The 23,228-nt window shown below is 40.3% G+C and overlaps 2 protein-coding genes across 2 annotated transcripts; both read left to right on the top strand.

Annotated features, from left to right (window-relative positions):
• Nucleotides 1-8: 8 nt before the first annotated feature.
• LOC137293791 (probable ATP-dependent RNA helicase DDX52) lies at nucleotides 9-15,744 on the top strand. The gene is made up of 16 exons (XM_067824528.1): nucleotides 9-141; nucleotides 3,229-3,418; nucleotides 5,661-5,980; nucleotides 6,711-6,896; nucleotides 7,607-7,750; nucleotides 8,228-8,339; nucleotides 8,510-8,582; nucleotides 9,908-9,977; nucleotides 10,213-10,346; nucleotides 10,649-10,739; nucleotides 11,454-11,576; nucleotides 11,978-12,128; nucleotides 12,453-12,528; nucleotides 13,516-13,587; nucleotides 14,387-14,479; nucleotides 15,300-15,744. Exons 1-16 carry the CDS (start codon nucleotides 55-57, stop codon nucleotides 15,613-15,615), a joined length of 2,238 nt encoding a protein of 745 aa, XP_067680629.1. The 5' UTR covers nucleotides 9-54; the 3' UTR covers nucleotides 15,616-15,744.
• On the top strand, nucleotides 1,955-2,810 carry LOC137294225 (uncharacterized). Its single transcript, XM_067825220.1, has 2 exons — nucleotides 1,955-2,379; nucleotides 2,568-2,810. The coding sequence occupies exons 1-2, from the start codon at nucleotides 2,188-2,190 to the stop codon at nucleotides 2,808-2,810; spliced, it is 435 nt and encodes a 144-aa protein (XP_067681321.1). The 5' UTR covers nucleotides 1,955-2,187.
• Nucleotides 15,745-23,228: the final 7,484 nt, after the last annotated feature.

Genomic DNA, 23,228 nt, shown 5'->3' with positions numbered 1-23,228 from the left:
TTTACACCACTTCCTTCCAGCTGAGTATTCTACTTCCGCTGTAAACGAGACAGCATGGACGGATATCAGCTTTTCCGAAAACTTGGTTTCGGAGCTAAATTTGATTTGAAGCGCTTTCATAGTGATGCTGAAAAGATCAGGGTAATTACATTTACCCCCTAACATTATTCTAGATTTACCTCTGATTTTGTTTTTCAACGACCGATCCTTTAAAACTGGCGCAGTAGTTGGTTTAAAACCTAGACCATTCCATGTTGTATGTTGTCTCAGTCTCCGAAAGTATACCTTAAATCTAAACCTATCATAATGTGTTATATAGGAAAGAGTTCCACCCGTACCCTTCCTCTTTTTTCAGTAAGAAATGCAGCCTGGGGGATTTATTCCCCGATGCAATATTTCAAAAAGGGGCGCTGGTATAAATTTTGGGGGGATTAAAGCGTTTAATGGGGGTTTAGAAGTTTGGGGGTAATATTCAAAAAGTGGGGGAGGGGCGGTGATAAAAAATAAAATCGCCTTCTTGTCCTACTTTGTGTCTGTTTCTTCTGTCTTTGGTCCGCCCGTCTCTTCTCGTCACCGGCAACTTCCTGTGAATTATCATACTACTTTTATAGTCTAATGTTAGTGGTGTAAGCATTCAAGTGAACCACATAACTAACTAATCTAACTTCTCTAAGAATCTAACTAAGTCTAAAAGAAACAACGTCGCTTCTGGGAACCGAACCCGGGTCGTCTGGTCAAGAGTCCTCCGTGTTACCTCAGTGCTACTGGGATTGGTGTCCGACAGAGCGGAACTTATTGTATTTAGACGCTAGTTTTTGGCTTCCGCGTGGGTTGTATAGTGTTAATTGACGAGTGCATTTCAGCAGTCTCGGTGGCTCCGAGGTACAGTGGACACACACTATGACATGAGGATGGCGAGTTCATGTGATTGAACCCCGTTCCCCGTGAACTTTTTTTTCCGTTACCGTGTTGACATATGGAGGTAATAGTGGCTTAACAACTAATTGTAGTAAAGGAATTGTGATGTCGTACACTGTTGGTAAGTGCGAAATTTGAATGAGATCTAGACACCTCCTGTTGTGCTTTTCCCGTGCATATGATGATTTTGTTACGAGTTGCTTGTATGTAATGTCGTCCCATGATTTAATGCTGTTTGAGTAAAATATACACCTTGTTGTCATTCCCATGCGAGACCCAAGCTGGGCGTGGTACACATTCCCGGTGTAAGAGAAAGATAAAAATTAGAAGCCATGTCGTCATACTCTAGTTTAGATCGTGAGCCCTCTTGTTCACCAGATCCACTGTTGTATTTCTTTCCTCCGTTATCGGATGGTGACATCGACCCAGGTCAGAGAGCGATTGACGACTTGAACGACCACTCACCGGGTTCATCAAGCGTCAGTGACCCATCAACTGAGCGACGAACGAGTGACAGTCAGCCCGGTAATTGTTCAGTGTCCAGCACAGGTGTATCTTTTTTACTTACTCAAAATATGAACACCAGCAGTAATAGTATGACCAATGCTCCCGTATCTCCTGCAAATCCGAGTACGCCATCTCCTTCAAGCACGCCCTAAACGCATTATTAAAAAGTCCCGTTCGCTAAACCATCTGAAACGAGCCGCCCCCGTAAGTGCAGTGTAAATCCTGCAGACCCCGTCCAGTCTGTCTCACCTCCACGCTCTCCCATACTTTCACTTGTCAATGCAGTGTCTCACCCCACACCCATTCGTAACGTCTCCCCAGCACCTTGGGTTGTTACACATTCTGGACAATGCTACACACACCCCTCCCACGAATCTTTTCTGTCTACTTTCACATGTAGGTAGCACCGAGAGCACTGTTTCTTTTTGCCAGCGGTACGGGGTGTTACCAGCCCAAGCAACTTGTCCTAACTGTCAGCAAGCACTAACTCGCACTTATACAGTTAATCACATGGGTAAGGTTCCCGACTATCGTTTCTGGTGTAACCGCAAAGTATGTTAGTAAGTAACAAAAATCAAGGTCCAACACGGAGGGGTACGTGGTTCTCTGCCTCGAATTTTTCACTGATAAAAACCGTTTTGCGCACCTACTGCTTTGCTCATTAAATGTCACATGCAGACACAATCAGAGAAACAAGTATTGATTGTGATGGTGATGGGAAAGTCCTAGAAACCTCAAGAGAAACACATATCGGACTATTTCATGTTTTGTAGAGGGGTGTGCTCTGCGATGGTTGAAAAGAATGGTTTGGACAGAATCGAGGGGGTTGGTTTGACGGTGGAAATTGACAGAAATAAGTTTGGGAAACGTAAGTATCATAGAAGTAGGATGGTAGAGGGTCAGATGGTTTTGGGTTGTATTTGTAGGGAGACTAGGCATTTCTTTCTTGTTCCTGTAGAGACGAGCGACCGACCGACATGACTTGATGTTATCTGTTGGAAAGTGGGGGGTAGTGATATTATTACGGACTGTTGGAAGGCTTACAACGGACTGTCTGACCTGGGTTATACGCGTAGTACAGTCAACCATTTAGAGAACTTTTAAGGTAAGTGCATGCAGTATAGTATTTCCAGCATTTCCAGCAAAAAGATTATTTGTATTTAGTGCCAAATCCCAATAACGTTGTCTGTACAAACCTGATCGAAAACCAGTGGTGGTGCATCAAAAGGCAACTACCGACAACACACACTCGGCGACACTACTTTGCTCTACATGTAGCCGAGTATATGTATCGCTGTAGTGCCGAGAAACATTGCAGAGGACACTGGCTCCGTTTACTGGGGAGGCCAGTAGAGGTACGTTGTACTTTTCTTCAGTATTCATAAGTTGTATGGAAAATAGCTTACATATGGCGATGTTGTTACTCTGACCTCAACAGATGTGGACACCCGTTCAATTCCCGAGGCTGAATACGGGAACGGCAGTTATTGCAAGTCATATATTGTTTTTCATGCCTTACACACATTATTGATGGTATAACTAGTGATTAATTTGAGTGACAGTTCGTAAGTTAATGTTTTGGGAGGGGGGTACGGGCGGAACTCTTACCTATATATATGTATATATATACCCTCCACCTAACCCAAACCCCCTAGAAATAATCATAATAAATGGAATACATTTCAAACAGGTTTTACGGGCGCAACTCTATATATATATACATCGCCATGAGTTGTCTTTATTGGTAATGTTTTTGACAATCATGTTGTCATCTTGGTATATGTGGTATGCTTCAATGATCAGATTGTGAGCTCTAAACCCGGACCTAGACATGGAGCTGGAAGAGAACTGACTCAGCAAGAACACCCCAGAAATGATGAAGTGATCAGTGAAGGGAATGATAAACATTCGCTCAAGAAAAGAAAACTTCCTTCACATGATCACCTTGCTCAACATGATGATCCAACAGCAACCAAGAAACCCAAACAAGAAGGTACCTGTATACATGATTATCTAATTAAAGACATCATATGCTCTTACCGTACATATGTAAACATGTAATGTCTAGATGTGGCTGTATGTGGTGAACCTGCTGAATTCAGCTCAAACATCCCTGTTATCGAAAACACTCAAATTCATTCCTGCACCTAAACCAGACGACTTCATCACCATCATACATAGTGACCTACAACAACTAACACCTAAGAGCAAGTACCTACGGCATTAGATTTCTACTCTCCTTCAGTGAAAAACCCAAGATGAGAAATAACCTCACCAAGCACAAACTTCATGCCATCATTGAATTTCGCAACAACCCGGACATCGCTATCACATCGCTATCACAAAGGACAGGCTGCTGTAGTGATGGACACCCCAGAGTTCATCAGCCTAGTCAACAACGCCCTCAGTGACACCATCAACTGCAGTCATCCCTTGCAATAACACGCTTCACGATACCGCGGAATCGGTTAAACGACACAAGTCACCGTGGATGTCTAATACCACGGGGTTGTCATCCGTGGACCCCAAGACCCGCGTTATGGGGAGGGATGAGTGTATTAGATTCTTTGCAAGGATCCAAACTTGAGCGGAAACACATCAGTACCCTCCAATGAGATCAATGATGCAAGAATGAGATCAATGATGTCATCTGCTACCAACTTAATCCCATAAACTCTCAGCAACCCTATGCACATGCCACCATCAGTATCCACAAATCTTCTTTAAAAACTAGGATACTAGTGTGTTCTCATGGTTCTTTTTATTACAATAATCCCCAGTTCTTGTTCAGATAGTTAGCACCAGTAGGCAAAGAAGGATGCTCCTTCATTAGTGACTCTTCCTTGTTTGTTGAGAAACTCAAGAACATTGATACTGATGGCACCTTGGTCAGCTGTGATGTTGTAGATCTTTTCACAAACATTCTACTTGATGAAGCCCTGGAGACTGTGTGCAGAAGACTAGAAACCTGCATTTGTGACGTAGACAGAAAATAATCTGATGACAGCATCATCAGTCTTGCACATAGTTGTTTTGAGACTTTTTTTTCAGTTGGTAGAACAAGTACTAATACACCAGCAAATACATGACTTACCCATGGGCTCTCCTCAGTCACCTCTCATAACGGAGATCTACATAGTGGAAGAGGCTGCTCTTTCCACTTTCCATATCCAACCCATATATTGCTACTGGAAGGTGGATGACACATTCACCATCTTGGAAAAGAGTCACGACTTCTCCATCCTGCTTGGCCAGTGAGCAACATCAGTGTACGATGGTGCCTGAGAAACTACATCAACTTCCTTTCCTAGACATCACCATCCAGAACTCCAACAACCACCTCATAACTTCTGTGTATACAAACTGACATGTACATGTGGCAGCACCTACATATGTGAATCAAGCAGGCCTGTATGTACTCTCATCAAAGAGCAGAAAACATGGGCACAAATTTCAAATATGAAATCAGCCTTATCAGAACTTGTGATCAGAAACTTGGGCCATACCATAAATTGGGATGACACTGACACTTTGGCTGTGAACATCAGCAACTGGTGGAAAAGATAATTGATGGAGGCCATCTGGATCCCTGGTGGTTTTCCTGTCAAATGTGTTGTGTGCATAGAATAATAAACTATCAATGTGTATGTTTCTTCATGTTCCCCTTATTCACTGTACATGCCTTGATGTGTGCTTTCATATATGTGTTTTCCTATCATTGTTTGCAAAGTTGCTTCCAATCAATCCTATCATACATATCGTTGTGAAAACACATACCACAAAATCTCTTTGAATTCTGTTCATCAAAACACATGACTTAATCCCTCTAGATCTCTGTACATCTCAATCTGCAATACTATCCCTCTGGCTTTTTGTACATACTGTATACTAGTATATTGCTTATTATGACATTATGTCATTCATCTGATGAAGGGGCAAGAAGTAGCTCAGAAACAGTGTGTTGTAAATATTAAAGATGTTGTAAATCCATACCATTTGTTGTCATGTGGCTGAGTGGACATTAACCATAGTCATTAACCTTAAATTCACACTTTAAATTAACATGAGCACATGGTTCTGTGACTTGATTTGCATCATTTAAAAATTCATCTCAAATACAAATGATTTTGAAGAGCATGTGATTCCTTTGTTAACCAATGAGCAGGTTGGGGCACTGTTAGTGTTTTAAAGTGGCTTCTAGATCCACCTGACCTAGTGTGTTTATTGTCATACAGATGACTCTTCAGATAGTGACACTGGATCTCCAGGCAGTGATGAGGACAGTGATAATGGTGATACTGCTACAAAAGATGAAGATATGGATGTCCAGGAAACTTTATCTTCCGACAGTGAAGACAAAACAGATTCAGGGGATGATGACGATGAAGGGAATTCTGAAACAGAGACTGACTCTGATGATGAACTACAGCTGCTTGGGAACATCAGATCATCAGGGAAGATTGAGCATGAGGTTCAGCAGACCCAGAACACAAAGAACAGGCAGCAGCAGAAGGCAGACGGGCAGCAGAGTAAAGCAGACACCAAGGAGAAGAAGGTGAGTGTAGTTGTTGCTGCAGCACATTCACTTTGAGTGAGTGAGTGAGTTAATATTTAGCGTCACATCAGCAATATCTCAGCCATATCGTGACAACATTCAGTTTGATATGGAATATGTTTAATGTTATGTTATGCTCATGTTATGCTCATGTTATGCTCATGTTATGCACTTTCCCTTGTACTTCCAACTGTGGCATGAGAATGACTTGAAAGTTTTAAGCCTCTTGTTACACTTGACCTGAACTCACCCCTGGTAGTAGTACTAGACAGTCACTGGAAACCCATGCAGTGTATCTCAGGGAAACAGTGATATATGGGTCAGTGAACACGATGAAGTCTCATGCATACACTTAGATAGAAACTACAACAATTTAGATGAAGAAAAAATAACAAATTACTGATGAGTGTGAATTCAACATGATGGTATAAGTGTAGCAGTCATTGCCCCTTGAAATGGTCAGACATCATATTCCTTGCAAGTACTAGTATCAATCACGGTATGGTCAATTATAACAAAATGTGTTCCATTGTTAATGAAATACTATCCATTTTTGATCCAGTAGTTATCTCTTCTCTTCTCTGTGATAACATGTGGACCATTCCAGGAATATTCTATTGATTTTAGCTAGTTGGAAGGTCCAAAGAATCAATTTATCTCTGAGAAATGCATTCAGACATGTAGAAGTGGAATTGAAATGTTTGTTTTAATGTTTTTGTGTTGTTTTCAGTTGAATAAATTGAGGAAGCGACACAAAATCCATGTGACAGGCACAGACATCCCGCCACCTTTTACTATGTTTGAACAACTACAGACACAGTACGGCCTCCACAAAACCGTTCTGTCCAACATCTACAGCGTGGGGTATAAGGAACCTACTGCAGTACAAATGCAGGCTATTCCGACCATGTTACAGGTAATGACCGGATATGCTCCTTGTTCACCATTGTTGACCAGTATAGCAATACTGGGACATTGAACTTTAGGCATAACAGATTTACTTGACATTTATCAAAAAGTGCTGGTGTCAGTTATCTCCCCTTTTTAGGTATTCTTGTACCATGAGACTAGCAGGATATGAAACCCCCAGTAATTTCAACCAGACCACAATTTACCTGCCCACGAAATATCTTCATATGTACACATCTGGATTTTAACCTGACCATCAGGCAGGTGAATTTGAGAATCTGGCAGTCTGTGATGAAAATAACCCGTCCTGAGCAGGTATTTCAAACTGTTAGAATAGTCTGTCTAAATTTTGCTAGAATGTCTGTCAGTTTGAGAACACTGTACAGTTTGAATCCAACTGCAGATTAGCTACTATTAGCTTGTATGTCATGTAACTCCCAACTGTTTCACAGTGCACTGTGTCCTTTGCCTGAATTGTATGGTGAGAACACCAGTGAAAATAATTGCTTTATTCTTAGCTTTTTCTGAAAACAGAATCTATGCTCACCATGAGAGGTGATTAATGGATCAGACTTTTAATATTTAGAGGCAAAATTGCTAAATGTGTCTTGAAACAAACTAACAGTCCACCTTACACAACTAAAACTATTGTGGGTTCATATTTGTGTGAGCCAAGGCTGACATGAAACTACGGACACTATTCACGTTTGTCCCCAGAGACGTGACATAATGGCGTGTGCACCGACTGGCTCAGGAAAGACAGCAGCATTTATCATCCCGATACTGCATCACCTGAAGGAGCCACGCAACTCAGGCTTCAGAGCAGTTGTTCTTGCTCCAACCAGGGAATTAGCCAAACAGGTGAAACAAGAATATGGACGAGTATAGCATGTGGAATGGTTAGTCATAAATGAGGAATGCTAGAGTGCACTAGAGTGCACCAATGTCGTTGATATCAGATTGTTAAGTCTCAGGGTGGTGATGTGAATCAACTTAGATCTCAATGGTTAAAGCATCTTTTCATCATGCTAAAGATCTGAGTTTGATTCCCCACATGGATACAATGTGTGAATCCCATATTTTAAAACTCTCTCTTTCTCATACGTCGACCATGTAGTGGAAACCCAGTATTAAACAACATTTTTGGCCTCCCTGAGTCCTTAACTCAAACACTCCCTGCCATTCCTGATCTTGGACAGTTCAGTGGCTTGTTGCATTGTAGTGCAGCATATTTTTTGCAAACCACTGAACCGTCCAAGTTTTGCATAGAGATCACTTTCAAACTCTGGATGTCTACATTTGGTGTTTTGAGCATATTACAACCATTTTTGTTTTCAGACTTACAGGGAGTTCCAAAGATTGTCAGAGGGTTTAGGATTCAAGATGTACTACATTGAAAAGGCAGCAACTGCAATTAAAAAGTTTTCACCAAAATCAAAGAAAAAATTTGGTGAGTGATAACACAGACATGACAGCTTTTTCTGAGCATACATGTATGTGTAAACTGATGTTGTACATGGAAAGTGCCTGATATTTTAAATAGGTTTAATATTTTAGGGACTGATGTGTTTATTGTGACGTAATATAAATTTATTACAAACAGGCCTTTGAACATTTCAGACATCTTGGTGACAACTCCAAACAGGCTGGTCTACATCCTGCAGAAACATCCGAATGTCATTAAGCTTGACAAGTGAGTTGTATACATGTGCTGCATACCTTATTTCATTTATTTTTGAGGCATTGTAAACAGTGATGAATTTGGAATTGTGTGAGCGAGTTAGTTTAATTTTAGACCACCTTTAACAGTATTCCTTTAATATCACGACAGGGACACCAAAAACGGTCTTTACCCTAGTACCCATGTGGGTAATTGAACCCATGTCTTCGGTAAGACAAGCAAATGCTTTGACCATTAGACTACCCCACAGTCCCTCGTGGTATGCTGAGAAAAAATACAAACATGGACACTATGACTAACACATTTTCTGACCCACAATTACTGTATCAAGATGCTCTTTATTGGTGTAAGCTCTTATAGAAGGATTTCTTTGGTGCAAAATGTATTATATGTATGTTATTCTTTATGGAGAAAATTGTCATCTTAACAAGTCTGTTAATAGCAATTAATGTAGCATTTATTCTTATATCAAACATGGGGAGGGAATAATTCAGTTCTCAAGGAAATCATATGACAATTTTAAGGTCCCATAAAGTTCATGACATTCAGAGTCTAATATCAATCCATATGAGATAAGAAGTTGTTATAAGGTATTGTTGTGACCTGATAGTGAAGAACCACACTGATTCACATCAGAAAGCCAACTCCGTGAAGTGTATTAGAAGAAGGATTTCTTTGGTGTATTATATGTATTTTATACTGTATGGAGAATATTGTTGTCTTAACAAGCAATTAATGTAGCATTTATTCTTATATCAAACATGGGGAGGGAATAATTCAGTTCTCAAGGAAATCATATGACAATTTTAAGGTCCCATAAAGTTCATGACATTCAGAGTCTAATATCAATCCATATGAGATAAGAAGTTGTTATAAGGTATTGTTGTGACCTGATAGTGAAGAACCACACTGATTCACATCAGAAAGCCAACTCCGTGAAGTGTATTAGAAGAAGGATTTCTTTGGTGTATTATATGTATTTTATACTTTATGGAGAATATTGTTGTCTTAACAAGCAATTAATGTAGCATTTATTCTTATATCAAACATGGGGAGGGAATAATTCAGTTCTCAAGGAAATCATATGACAATTTTAAGGTCCCATAAAGTTCATGACATTCAGAGTCTGATATCAATCCATTGAGATAGGAAGTCGTTATACAGTATTGTTGTGACCTGATAGTGAAGAACCACACTGATTCACATCAGAAAGCCAACTCAGTGATTAGAGGCAGTTACTTGTGATGTTGCTCCTGACAGGTATTTGTTAGGACAAGAAGGATGGTTGCCATGAGAGCTGTGTTCTGAGGCTATGATGGTGGTGTATTTTGTTTCAGTGTTGATTGGCTGGTTGTGGATGAGTCAGACAAGCTGTTTGAGGATGGAAAGAAGGGATTCAGAGACCAGGTATGTGATCAAAATAATTGATGTACAACAAAAGAGTAAATCTATTTTAGTTGAGCAAAATATTTTCTAGGACAGAGTACATGTACTGTAAGTTGAGAGTTTTCTCCCTTTTTCACCCAAGCACATGCGTGTAAAGGCTCACAGACTCTAAAATATATGTGCATAGTTAGTGACTCCCCTGCAGCAAGTACAAAATCAGTGAAATCAACCAAATTCTCGAACACAATTGTTTCAGCTGGGTGTTATTTACAAGGCCTGTGATTCAACTCATGTGCGTCGAGCAATGTTCAGTGCAACATTTGCTTGTGATGTGGAGGACTGGTGCAAACTCAACCTCGACAATGTTGTGCAGGTGTATGTCGGACTCAGGTGAGACTTGTGTCATTGGTACAGGTGTATGTGGGACTCAAATGTGACTATTGTCACTGGTAAGGATGTATGTGGGACTCAGGTGAGACTTGTGTCATTGGTACAGGTGTATGTGGGACTCAAGTGTGACTAATGTCACTGGTAAGGATGTATATGGGACTCGGGTTACTAGCAGTCTAGCTAAATGTACATGTCTCTTGCTTTAAGAAAGTGATTCATTATACGTAAGTTAACTTCACCTTCAGCTCACTTTGCACAGACTATGATAGGCACCCAGTAAATAATGAGTTTGTCTTGTCCAGGAATTCAGCGACAGAGACAATCCAGCAGGAGTTGGTGTTTGTTGGAACAGAGTCTGGGAAACTGTTGGCCGTCCGCAACATGATCAAGAAGGTATTAACTTTACCATGTCATTGTACTCACTGGGATCATATTCCAATACAAAATCTTTAAAAACTGAACCAACATATATTAATCCACTATCTCTGATTGGTCATTAAATGTTTAAATACTGTGATGTAATGAGATCTGTATGCAAACCTGATTTTTACACATTGCTAGAGGTAATCAGTCATGCTATGAGTCATTAGCTATAGTTTTGTGAAAACCAGCTGTTCCATCCATTTGACAAGTGTGCACTTCAAGGCTGAAAGAAGTGTTCACAATTTGTTTTTGCCGTTAACCTTTCTTTTGTCATTTCTATGGAAATGAATTTGATCCATGGGTTTGTCTACAGTTCCATCAAAGTTCTCAGACACATGTCAGAGGCAGTGGGGTAGCCTAGTGATTAGAGCGTTGGCTCGTCATGCCAAAAATTCTGGTTTGATTCCCAACATTGATCCAGTGCATTAAGCCCATTTCTGGTGTCCCTTGGTGTGATATTGCTGGAATACTGCTAGAAGCAGTGTAATACTAAAGTCATTCACTCTGACATGCGTTATACAGGGACAGTTGGGTAGCCTTATGAAAAATGCTTTCAGTCATCACAGTGGGTAGCCATGTTACAGTTAAGATCTGGTTTCAGTGAAGCCCATTTACAGTGTCTCCTGATATGATAATCTGGAAATAATCACTTTTGTTACTCACTCTGAACATTATCTTGTGCAGGGCATTGAGCCTCCAGTGTTGGTATTTGTCCAGTCAAAGGATCGAGCCAAGGAGCTGTTTCACGAACTTATCTACGATGGTGTCAATGTTGATGTCATTCATGCAGACAGAACCCAGTTAGAGGTTAGATCAGGTCTACTTTAGGGAAACTACACATTGCTAAGATGTTCACACTAATAATGCAAGAAAGCTATTTTGGGTGTTAAGGGAATTATACATACTGGACAAAAATAGTTTGGGACATATGTAAATTTTGAAAATATTAATAATGATCTATTTATTCATTGACACACTAAGGAAAGATCAATCATAAAAATACCAATATCCCGAACTTATATTGTCCAGTAATTGAAATCATAAACACTGAAATAAATAGTCAAATGTGTTTTCTTGTGGTGCCTTGATGAAATAATGATGTACACAGCAGTATGTGCTAAAAGTATGTTTCATCTAAGTTATTCTATCAAGTCTACGAATTTAAAACTTTGATGCAGTTTTCAATGTTTACTAATTTGATTTTTCAGCGTGACAATGTTGTAAAGTGTTTTCGGATGGGCAAAATATGGGTGTTGATCTGTACAGAACTCATGGGTCGTGGTATTGACTTCAAGGGAGTGAACCTTGTCATCAACTACGACTTCCCCTACAGTGCCATTAGCTACATACACAGGATAGGTGAGTGGACACAGCTCTTCATCTGTATCCTTGTCTGTGGGGTATGATGGGACAGGTTGCTTTCATACCACTATGAATGAGTTTCTCTAGTACCTTTGCAAAATGGTTCGATCATCTGTGAACAATTTCTTTTGGTTTTTAGGATTCTGTATTATTCTTGTTAAAAGATTGAATGGATATTCCTGTTTATGAGATACCAACTGATTTTTTGAAGAATTTTCTGCTTGAGCAATATTTTATGAGTGCTTCAGACACAACCCATAGACAGTTTTACAAACTTACAATGAGATGAAAAGGTCATTTACAGATCTCTTTATTTCACAGGTCGAACAGGACGTGCAGGTCGACCAGGACGAGCCATTACTTACTTCACACAGGATGACTCCATTTATCTCAGAAGGTTAGTCTTGACCCTGGATGCAGCTACAGCTTGACCTGATGAATTTATTTCCTTCCTTGACTAGTTTTTTATTCAGTCAGGTTGCTAAGCTGGGAAGTTGAGCATACCAATTGCAACTCACTAATCTTACCTATTAAACTTGGCAACACAAACCATCCAGAGGTACTCTGAAAGAAGTAGAAGGAGTTCTTGCATAAGAGTTTCGGACTTTTCAATTTGCCTGTATGATTTCCACAAAATCTGAGTCGTTCTCCATACAAACTTTTGTAGCTGCAACCGCTATCTTTGTTGACACAGGCAAGCTCGGTTGTAATGGTGGCTTAGTTGATTGGCTACTTTGAGAATGCATAACCATCAAAGGGAGGTAATATAATGGCTAAGCCATAGATGCATCCAGGGTATAGTGGAGCTTTATCAGAACTTATACCCAGGAGATATCTAGGGTATGTGAATCTTGTGTGCTTATTTTAGTATATAAATAGTTGACATTAGTAACTGATTCATCCAGATTTCGTCAGATCTGCTTCCAAAGTTATGGGATGTTCATCTATGTTACATGTATTCAGATCAGTTTGTATTGCAGTATTGAAGTAGAAAAAATTGCTTGAAGAGTTTTAGGTGTTGATTTTAGCTTTTGCTTTGGTAAGACCCGTGAAGGTCCTGGGGTAGAATATGCCTTCAGCAACCCATGCCTGCCATAAAAGGCAACAATGCTTGTCGTAAGAGGCTACTAAAGGGATCGGGTGGTCAGACTCGCTGCCTTGGTTGACACATGCCATCGGTTCCCATTTGCGCAGATCGATACTCATGTTGTTGATCACTGGATTGTCTGGTCCAGACTTGATTATTTACAGACTGCCACCATATAGCTGGACTATTGCTGAGTGCGACGTAAAACTAAACTGACTGACTCACTCACTCACTTTGTTTAGATAAATTTCTTTGGCCCTGATTACTTTTTATAGCTGTTCATGTGTTCTTTTCCAGCATTGCTAATGTAATGAAGCAAGCTGGTTGTTCAGTTCCGGACTACATGCTCAAGTTGGCCCGACCCAGCAAGTAAGTCATTTCACTGTCATGTCTAGTCTTGTCAGCTTTCATTTACTTGGAAGCAGAAGTGGTAATTGGGAGAGGTCTATGTTCCTTATATATGCTGGGCAGTGGGGTAACGTACAGGTTTGCTTGTGATTCCAAACACCTAGCTTCGATTCCCAATGTAGGTACAAGTGATTGAGTATGTTTTTTATGCTGCTTTTTGCAATATTATAACTTCACACTTTGTATCCATGTGATTGATTGGACCCGGGACTTCGGTGTGCAATATTATTGCTTCACACTTTGTATCCATGTAGTTGATTGCACCCAGGACTTTGGTGTAATGAGCCAACGCTTTAACCACAAGGCTACCATACCACCAAAAATGGGTAACATTTGTGAAGCCCATTTCTGATGCCCCCTTCCTTGACATTGCTGGAATATTGTCAAAAGCAGCGTGAAACCATCCTCACTCCCTCAGTCATGGTGTGTTCATTTTAAAGTGTTTGTTGAGGGCATATATGAAACTGATACAGGGATTTTGAACAGTCAGAGTGTTCCGTTTATTTTTTGTTGATGCAGCTAGGAAATCCAGTTTGGGACATTGTGTGGTGTTGGTATTGTAGCAACTTTAATAATCCTGTGAAAAGAAGAAGTAGAATCTCATGTTTTGACAATAATAATAACTACATAGAAAATGCTACAGATTCCATGAAAATTCATGGGGCAATGTTATTAATACACTAAATTTTCAATCATAGCTCCCTGGGGAGTGTGGGTTTATGTTTTGTGCATCTCTCATTTTATTCTCCATCAATTTCAGGAAGCACAGAAAGAAGCTTGCTCACACAGCCCCAAAGAGAAAATCTGTGTCAACAGACTCCCAATATGACATTGAACAACGACAGAAACAGAGGTAGGGTGCATTTATCACTGAATTTGCAGTTGCTCATTCACTATCACTGGTATATCCCTTCCCAATCGCATGTGATGCATGGATTACATGTTGTTCATGATAAGTAATGTATCCACACTGTTGTGATTCTGTAATTCCATTCCACAGCGCATTTAACAGGTGCAGTAAAAGCTACTCAGTTTGATACATTGGGATTTGTTTTGTCAGTCTTTGACAGAGTTACCTCCCTTTGCAGCTTCTTCCGCAATTTCCTTCATTTTTGTAGCTATCACAGATGTATCCATCATTGAAGATTACCCCATGGTATTTCTCATATACATTACTTATGTTTTTATGATATTTTGCCAGAAATGGAATAGTTATTTCAGAAATGGACTTGTGCAGGTGTTGCTGTGGAAATATGGCTTAGTACAGATTAAGTCACTGGCTTCACCTTCTTCCGATCAACTTTTTGAAGAAAACTAATATTTTTTTCATTTGTGCTTTGTCCATGAACTTCCACAATGGTCACATGTAACCCATTGTGTTTAGTGACACATATTTCCTTAAACCTCATTTTAGTTGGATTCTTTTTCCTTTTAATCCACGTACATCTGGGTTAGAATAAGCCTTTAGTAATCCATGATCAGGTGGTCAGGTTCGATGAGTTGGTTGACACCTGTCAGTATATCCCAGTTGCGTACATCGGTGCTCATTCAATATATCACTAGACTGCATTGTCCAGATTTGATTATGTACAGACTGACACCGTAAAGCTGGAAAATTTCCGAGTATGGCATTAAACAACCAGTCAACCAACTCTTTTCATTTTATTTTTCAGAGAAGAAAACATAAAGTCTGTGTATAAGAAAAAGCCCAGGCCAAATAAGGAGAGCTCAACAACCAATGGGGAAAAGGCAAGTCCTGTTACACAATCAAAAGCAAAAAAGAAAAAGAAGAAGAAAAATTGCTTAAATCAGAATATTGAGAAAGCCTCTGGTACAGGTCAGCAGACATCTGAAGGTGGACAGGACAAGGGAGGCAATGACACCTCCAGGAAGATTTCAGGAAAGATCACATCAAGCAAATCTATGAAACATAAAGGAAAAAATGACAGAAATAATAAGAAAATGAAAAAGAAAACAACAAATCAGTGAACAATGAAAAAGGTCTTTGGACCCATGGAATGGTTGAGTGTATGAATGAAATGAATGTTACAAATTGAATGTTTAGATAAAATAGCATGGGCAAATAAATGTACAGAAACTTTTCACATGATAAATAAATGTGTTGTCATTATTTTTTTCAAACCTTATATATTGTTATTAATTATTGTAGTAGTGTATGGATGTCCTGTACACTATCTACAGCATAAAAAACAGGGTCCACTTTCACAAAGCTGTAGTGGTGCTATGACTGCCAACTACCCTAAGTCTAGGGGGTGTGTAGCACTATAATAGCTTTGTGAAATGAGCCCTGGATGGAGTAAATATACATGGCTGGATCCAGGAATTTTGAAAGGGTGGGGGTTCAGGGGGTTCAAACCCTCTGAACCCCATTTGGCTCTGCCAACACACAAAAAAATATCCTCACTATGGCCTTAAGTCATTTTCAAAGTATGTGGTGGGTGGTGGGGATCGTTTGAACCACACACACACGCACACTCCTGGATCAGCACAGGAGGTTATCACGTGAGTGTGTTTGGGAATGGTTAAAGTCCTGCATTAGGAATATTCATTGTACATTGTGTTTATTGGCATTTAGATGTTGGAAGAGCATACATATGAAACACATTTTGAAAAACACTAGATCAAGACCTATTCACTAGTCAGCATCCCACGCTTGTTGTGAGAGAAAACGTAACTAATTCAGGTTTACTGGCATTTTGATGTGTTTCATGTCTTAGACATGTCAGTTTTGTGGATCAGTCATGTCAAGACTATTTTTTACTGCCCTATTTAATACAGCTGACATGTTGCTATGTGTGGCGTAAAACTACAGAAAGGCAAATATAGGTCACACACTTTATAAATTCCATCTTTCTTGGGAATTCCATAAGCCTGGTAATTTATCATAAGTTGTATTTTGTACATGACCTATGCCCTTTAATTTTTTAAGGCGCCATTATTAGTACTACAGTGAGGTGGGTCAGGTGAAATTCGGGAGGATCACTGAAAATATGAAGAGATATACAAAGTTACAACTTTCAAGAACAAATGGGATTTTTGAGTGTGGACCTGTGAAATTTCTCATAGTTTCTCAGATTCTTTATTTTCAGTCAGTCGCGACTACACTACTGGTCTTCTGGGCATAAAAAACAACTTCATAACCCTATGATCCTGGGCAGTCCACTCCAGAAACAAACAGATCTGGTGACTCCGTTTCTTCTGTCCAAAGTCATTGAGGAGTAAAATAGAGAGCAATTTGCTGTCTGTCTTACATATCACTTAATGGACCAGTGACTGTATTATCATCCTACAGGGTAGGTAAAACCCAGTCAACCTAGTCACCATATTAGACTCACAGGGATCCATTATAGGTCACTCAGTATAGTACGGGGGAAACTGATCCAGGGAAAAGGTGCATCTAGAGGATAGCCATTTCTGTTCACTGACCAGTAGGGAGTTACGTGGAATGCCATGGACACGTATTTACATAGTACCTGGGGAGGAGTGGTGGCTTAGTGGTTAATGCCTCACGGAAGACCCAGGTTCGATTCCCCATATGGGTACAATGTGTGAAACCCTGGTGTCCCCCGCCATGATATTGCTTGAATATTGCTAAAATGGCGTAAAACATAACTCACTCACTCACTCACTCACTCACCTACCTTGTCAAACCGGACATAAAAGAATTCAATGCGTTTACACTTGTCCTGATCCAAACGACTTCCTGACACAAGACGACGTTCAATAATACAGTGCATGTGTTAATGTGGATGTGTGGGTAGACTGGCTACAACAGTGTGTCTCAGCTAGGCAACACGGATATTCCTTTGTATCAGGCCTCGTGGTTATGCTTGTTAAATAGCTGACACATCGGTAAAACCAGGATAATTGATACAGGATATCCTACATGGACCATACACTCTCTCCTCAATTATGTTTACGTGTGTCCTCGCATAGGTTCCCAGGACCTCTTCAATGTCACCTCCGCCATATACTGGAATGTTACAGTGTGCTTCGTTAAGATCAGCCAAGCCAAACCTTCAGCATAAAGGAAACAAATATATACGATACAGCTCATGCAAGTATGGAATGTGTGGTAAAACTAGATTTCCACTTTTTGAAAATTTGGGTTCCTTTTTATCACACAATGTAAATATGATTTAGGAACAGTGTTTTTCTGTAAAACATGTTTATTTCAGAGACTATATGTTAGTCTAAGTAAACCCATACTAATACTGTTGATGTTAAAGTCCAAATGAGATTCGTAGAGCGATGCTCATGTTTTTGATCTCTGGATTTACATACCGCCACCATACAGCTGGAATATTGCGGCGTTAAACAACAAACCATCCAACCAAGCAACCAAATGGAACTTGCACTTCAAAACTGGATGAATACACCTTCGGTGCCACACGTCGCTTTCTTGTGTGTTTTGTGTGTCTCATGGCTGATATGAAGGTCCCGGGGTAGAATAGGCCTTCAGCTACCCATGCTTGCCACAAAAGGCGACAATGCTTGTCGTAAGAGGCGACTAACGGGATCGAGTGGTCAGGCTCGCTGACTTGGTTGACACATGTCATCGGTTCCCAGTTGCGCAGATCGATGCTCATGCTGTTGATCACTGGATTATCTGATCAAGACTCGATTATTTACAGACCGGCTGAATACGGCGTAAAACTAAACTCACTCTCTCACTCATGGCTGATATGGCCAAGACGGACAACATGGCCATGTAATCACGAGTGTGGTGGTACCAGGCGACTCTAACACTTCGGACTCGAACAGTAACCTTCTTTTATTTTAGGTGTACTTCATTTACTTGAGACCCATTTGTTGAGGATGAACCAAGGAACCAAGTTCATCCCTGTTGTTGAAAACCAGACTGAGTTGGGATGACCTCCGACATATCACCGTCACAAAAACTTCTTGTGTTATTCTTGAAGAAAATGTCACTGAACTCATACAAACCCAACTGACTTGTTCTGCATTCAGTTCACATGATGTTTTGCTGTTGTTTAACACCCTTGTTGTTGTTGTTGTTGTTGTTTAACGCCGTTCTCATCAATATTCTAGCTGTTTGGTGGCGGTCTCTATCTAATCTACTCTCGATCAAACAGTAAATGCTTAACACCACGAGTACTCAGCAACGCAAACAGTAAATGCTAAACACCACGAGCACTCCCCAACGCAAACAGTGAATGCTTAACACCACGAGTACCCACCAACGCAAACAGTGAATGCTTAACACCACGAGTACCCACCAACGCAAACAGTGAATGCTTAACACCACGAGTACCCACCAACGCAAACAGTGAATGCTTAACACCACGAGTACCCACCAACGCAAACTGAATGCTTAACACCACGAGTACCCACCAACGCAAACAGTGAATGCTTAACACCACGAGTACCCACCAACGCAAACAGTGAATGCTTAACACCACGAGTACTCACCAACGCAAACAGTGAATGCTTAACACCACGAGTACTCACCAACGCAAACAGTGAATGCTTAACACCACGAGTACCCACCAACGGAAACAGTGAATGCTTAACACCACGAGTACTCACCAACGCAAACAGTGAATGCTTAACACCACGAGTACTCACCAACGCAAACAGTGAATGCTTAACACCACGAGTACTCACCGACGCAAACAGTGAATGCTTAACACCACGAGTACTCACCAACGCAAACAGTGAATGCTTAACACCACGAGTACTCACCAACGCAAACAGTGAATGCTTAACACCACGAGTACTCACCGACGCAAACAGTGAATGCTTAACACCATGAGTACTCACCAACGCAAACAGTGAATGCTTAACACCACGAGTACTCACCAACGCATTTGGAATACGACGACATACATCACCAGAATCAGCAAGCATGATCTCCCGATCCCGTTAGCTGTCTTTTACGATAGCATCAAGACCAATTCTAAATCTTCATGTGTCTAAGCACAGCCAGTTTCCTTACTTTCTCAAATGGCATTAATTACTATAAACCATAAAATATCGTAACCCTTAGCAACCTTGAGTAAAGGCGACCAATGGGTCATAAATATCTACCTATCTTGTGAATTAGGCATTGTTGCTGATAATGCAACGTTTAATCGGATCATGTGTTGTTGTCCAAAGGATCCAAACAGCTAGGGGAGATAACTCTGCACTGTCAGTAAATTGCTGTTTCTGAAGCTGTAGCTCTCAGGTCCGACTGATACAGCTGCACCTGATCTGAAGGCATTATAACACCTGGTCCACTAAACAAGATCTTAATGATCACCTCACCAGGTGGAAGGAATGTTGTTATCAAACACCCTGTATTCGGTATGGATAAATCAAACAGGTAGCACACACCCTACCATTCATCACTTCAGTCCCACAATTAACCCTCCAATATAGATACAAATGGAACATAAAAGTAGGATTTTCACACGTAGAAAATTTACGGGGCGATCTAGCTCATGAAGACGTCGGAATGTCGCGATTAAATGTCAGCTTTTCTTAATTGATAAAGCAAACGGGTTGTTAGGACTTCGGTAAAGAAACGTACGTACGACGCTTAGGACTTCTTCACGTAATGTCTACACTACTATAACGTCGTATTTGTATGTGGACACACTGACTGAAAGAATGACCAGAGCCTCCGAGCCATAACGAGTTACTGGCGAGACGAAAGTTTTCTGGGGTCACGGAACGGTCAGCATTGGTGATGGGTTTGATAACGCTCAGGTAACACAATAGATAATGGATTTCTACCTGTGTGATGATTGCACGCTGGAAATCACGGAGGTGATTCAATTAGTAGTCTCACGGTGCTCGTAATTACCGGATGTCATTGAAGTGGGCTTGGATTCCAGCTATGCTGAAACAATACTTACAGAAATGTTCACGTTGGCGTGGTGAAAAGACGTTTCCACGCTGCATATGATGCGTGTAGATTTAGTAATGTATATTGATCATGAATGGCGTTTGTATCAGTGTACGAAGTGCTATGAGTCAGTAGAATATTAAACCTTGATGAGCACCGACTTGACGTGACCCGTGCTTCTGGACAACATGCAAGATCCTGCAAGGTGTGCACAGGAAGTTCATGTGGAGGTTATCCTGCCTTCAACATGGCAGACCTTAATCTGTTTGCTGTTGTCGGATCAAAATAGAACATTACCATTTGATACAGGCACGCTTCGCTATGAATCATACGAACATGAAACAATCTGCTGAATCCACCCAAAATAGGTACTTTATTGTCAATTCATAGGTGAAATGGGCAGTTTTGACCATTTGTAACATTGATTACACAATGCCATTTAGAAAGTGGTCAAATGTACATATTCTAGTACTCTTTTTTCTGTGTTTGAATTTGTGCTTTACTAAGAAAGTGTAATCCCAAATATGACATATGCTACATTTGACCACTTTCTAAATGGCATTGTTTAATCATAGCTTTCGGCCGAAGGAGCCGACGGGTACACAAAATACGCAGTCTAGACAACCAGGGGTCCGACTTCCATTTTTTTGTGGAATACAAAAAAGTACTAGAATTTGTACTTTACTAAGAAATATAACATAATGAATATAACAATTATGACATATGTTACAATTGTATCATTGTCGCTCTTTCAGTAATAACTTTGATTTTTATCCCCCAAAAGGCGACACTGTGGCACTCTCAAGACAAAATTTGACATCCACCTAAAATATTTTTAAAAGAGTTAAAATATATATAGGTCTACTTCATCGGAAAATATATAGTTTCGGTTTCGGTTTTAAAGGCCAAAATCTTTTGTGAGCTAAAAACACACTTTCCAATCGCCAACAAAATTCAAAATCTATGAAACCACGGTCCAGTCGTGCCCTAGTTGGCACAATCACTAGTTGGCGTCCTATTTCTGCATACAAAATAACCAAAATGAAAATTATTCTGATTTTGCTTTCTACACATTCAAACAACATACCCATTCTCTACTGCAGTCCAACGAACCGAACACATTTTGTGCAAATTGGGTACCTCATCATTTGTACGACACCATTTATGTCCAAGAAAATCGTTAAATTCCTTGATTTTTGTTTCGTTAGCGCCACTGTTGATGTAAGAGCTTCAGTGCGTCATTATCAGTATGCCGCGTTTACAGCATGTTTTACACTTTCTAAATATGAATGCGGCCACAATGGCACATCGCAACATATTTTGACCATAGTAACTGACCCCGACTGATACAGGCATATATAATTTCAAAGTGTGACAATGTAACAACTGGTTAAATTATCTCGTTGATTTTTCACGATGTGACATTTGGATAGATACATGTTCATAGGATTTGTAAAGAAAACACTGCAAAGCCATACTTTAACCAATATTTGATATATTTTCTGAATATGTTTGATAAGGTAGGTCGACACCAGTTACCCATACGCTATCTAGGTAAACCTAGAACCAAAGCTTATCTGACGTGTGATGCTTCCCTTTTGAGTCAGCAGTACTCATCTCATGAACGTCAGTCCCTATTTCAAAATATTATCTATGAATACACAGGAGCTGTGTGCCTGAAACAAAAGCTCACAAGAGTCGCCTGTAATCTCTGTCGGCAACACACCAGACTCGCTATATTTAAATACAACCAGTCCATTGTAACACCATCTCCTTGAATGTACATTATGATTTAGCCTTGCTCCAAGGCTGCACCGTATGCTAAACCCTTTGGTGTATTAATGAGTCTGTCCTTTAAAGACTGAAGTCTACACAAACGGAGTAGCGTCCGTTAGAGGAATATTTATATTTAACATGAATTATCATTAAAACTATTTATTATTACCTTAGAGACTTGTGCAAGTCTAAGTCAATCCAAGGAATCGTCATGTTTAATGCTTGCTACATGCTACATCATTAAAGAGAGAGTAAGACCCTCAGACCTTTCAACACCCAGACAGTAGGCAGAGCTTGAGGTCTGTTGACACAGCCAGTGCATGATCTGTAAACGAGAGAGGACTGAACAAGTCTTCGTTTCCTTACTTAAGGTACACCAGCACCAATATCGAGTCTCATCCACAAAACGATCGTAGCGCTACTACTACATTCGTAAACATATGGCAAAGTATAGAATTATGACATGTGGTACTGTTACGAACGGTTTGTGGTTCGGAGTCTTGCACCGTTACGTTCAAAGTTCAGACAAGCTGAAATCCGTGTCAACTGTCTTTACGGGTACTACAGCTTCTAAATCTACTTACAGATATGGATTAACTGCAAGCAATTGTTCTGAGGCCATCTTATGTTGTATCTTTGTTCAAGATGGGCGATAACAGAGTGGTACACCATCGCAGTGGAAAATATATACTTCTTGGGGCGAAAGCCAGATTACTTGTTTGAGAGGCATTAGCGCAGCAACGGAGGATACCAATATATTGATAAACAACTTCTATATTACGGTGAGGGCAACGTGCCTGATAACGGTTTTAGAACCTACCCATAAACATACATCGCTCTCACAGTGGTAAAGAAGTTCCAAACTAGATTATCAAGTAGAATACTTGATAATCAAGTGTAGCAGCTCCGTAACTCATCTCGGATCAGCAATTATCAGTGACATGTTGTCGTT

This window comes from Haliotis asinina, chromosome 8, assembly GCF_037392515.1.
Source record: "Haliotis asinina isolate JCU_RB_2024 chromosome 8, JCU_Hal_asi_v2, whole genome shotgun sequence".
Classification (NCBI taxonomy): domain Eukaryota; kingdom Metazoa; phylum Mollusca; class Gastropoda; order Lepetellida; family Haliotidae; genus Haliotis; species Haliotis asinina.
The sequence above is the reverse complement of the archived record's forward strand: the minus strand, read 5'-3'. Positions and strand labels throughout refer to the sequence as shown.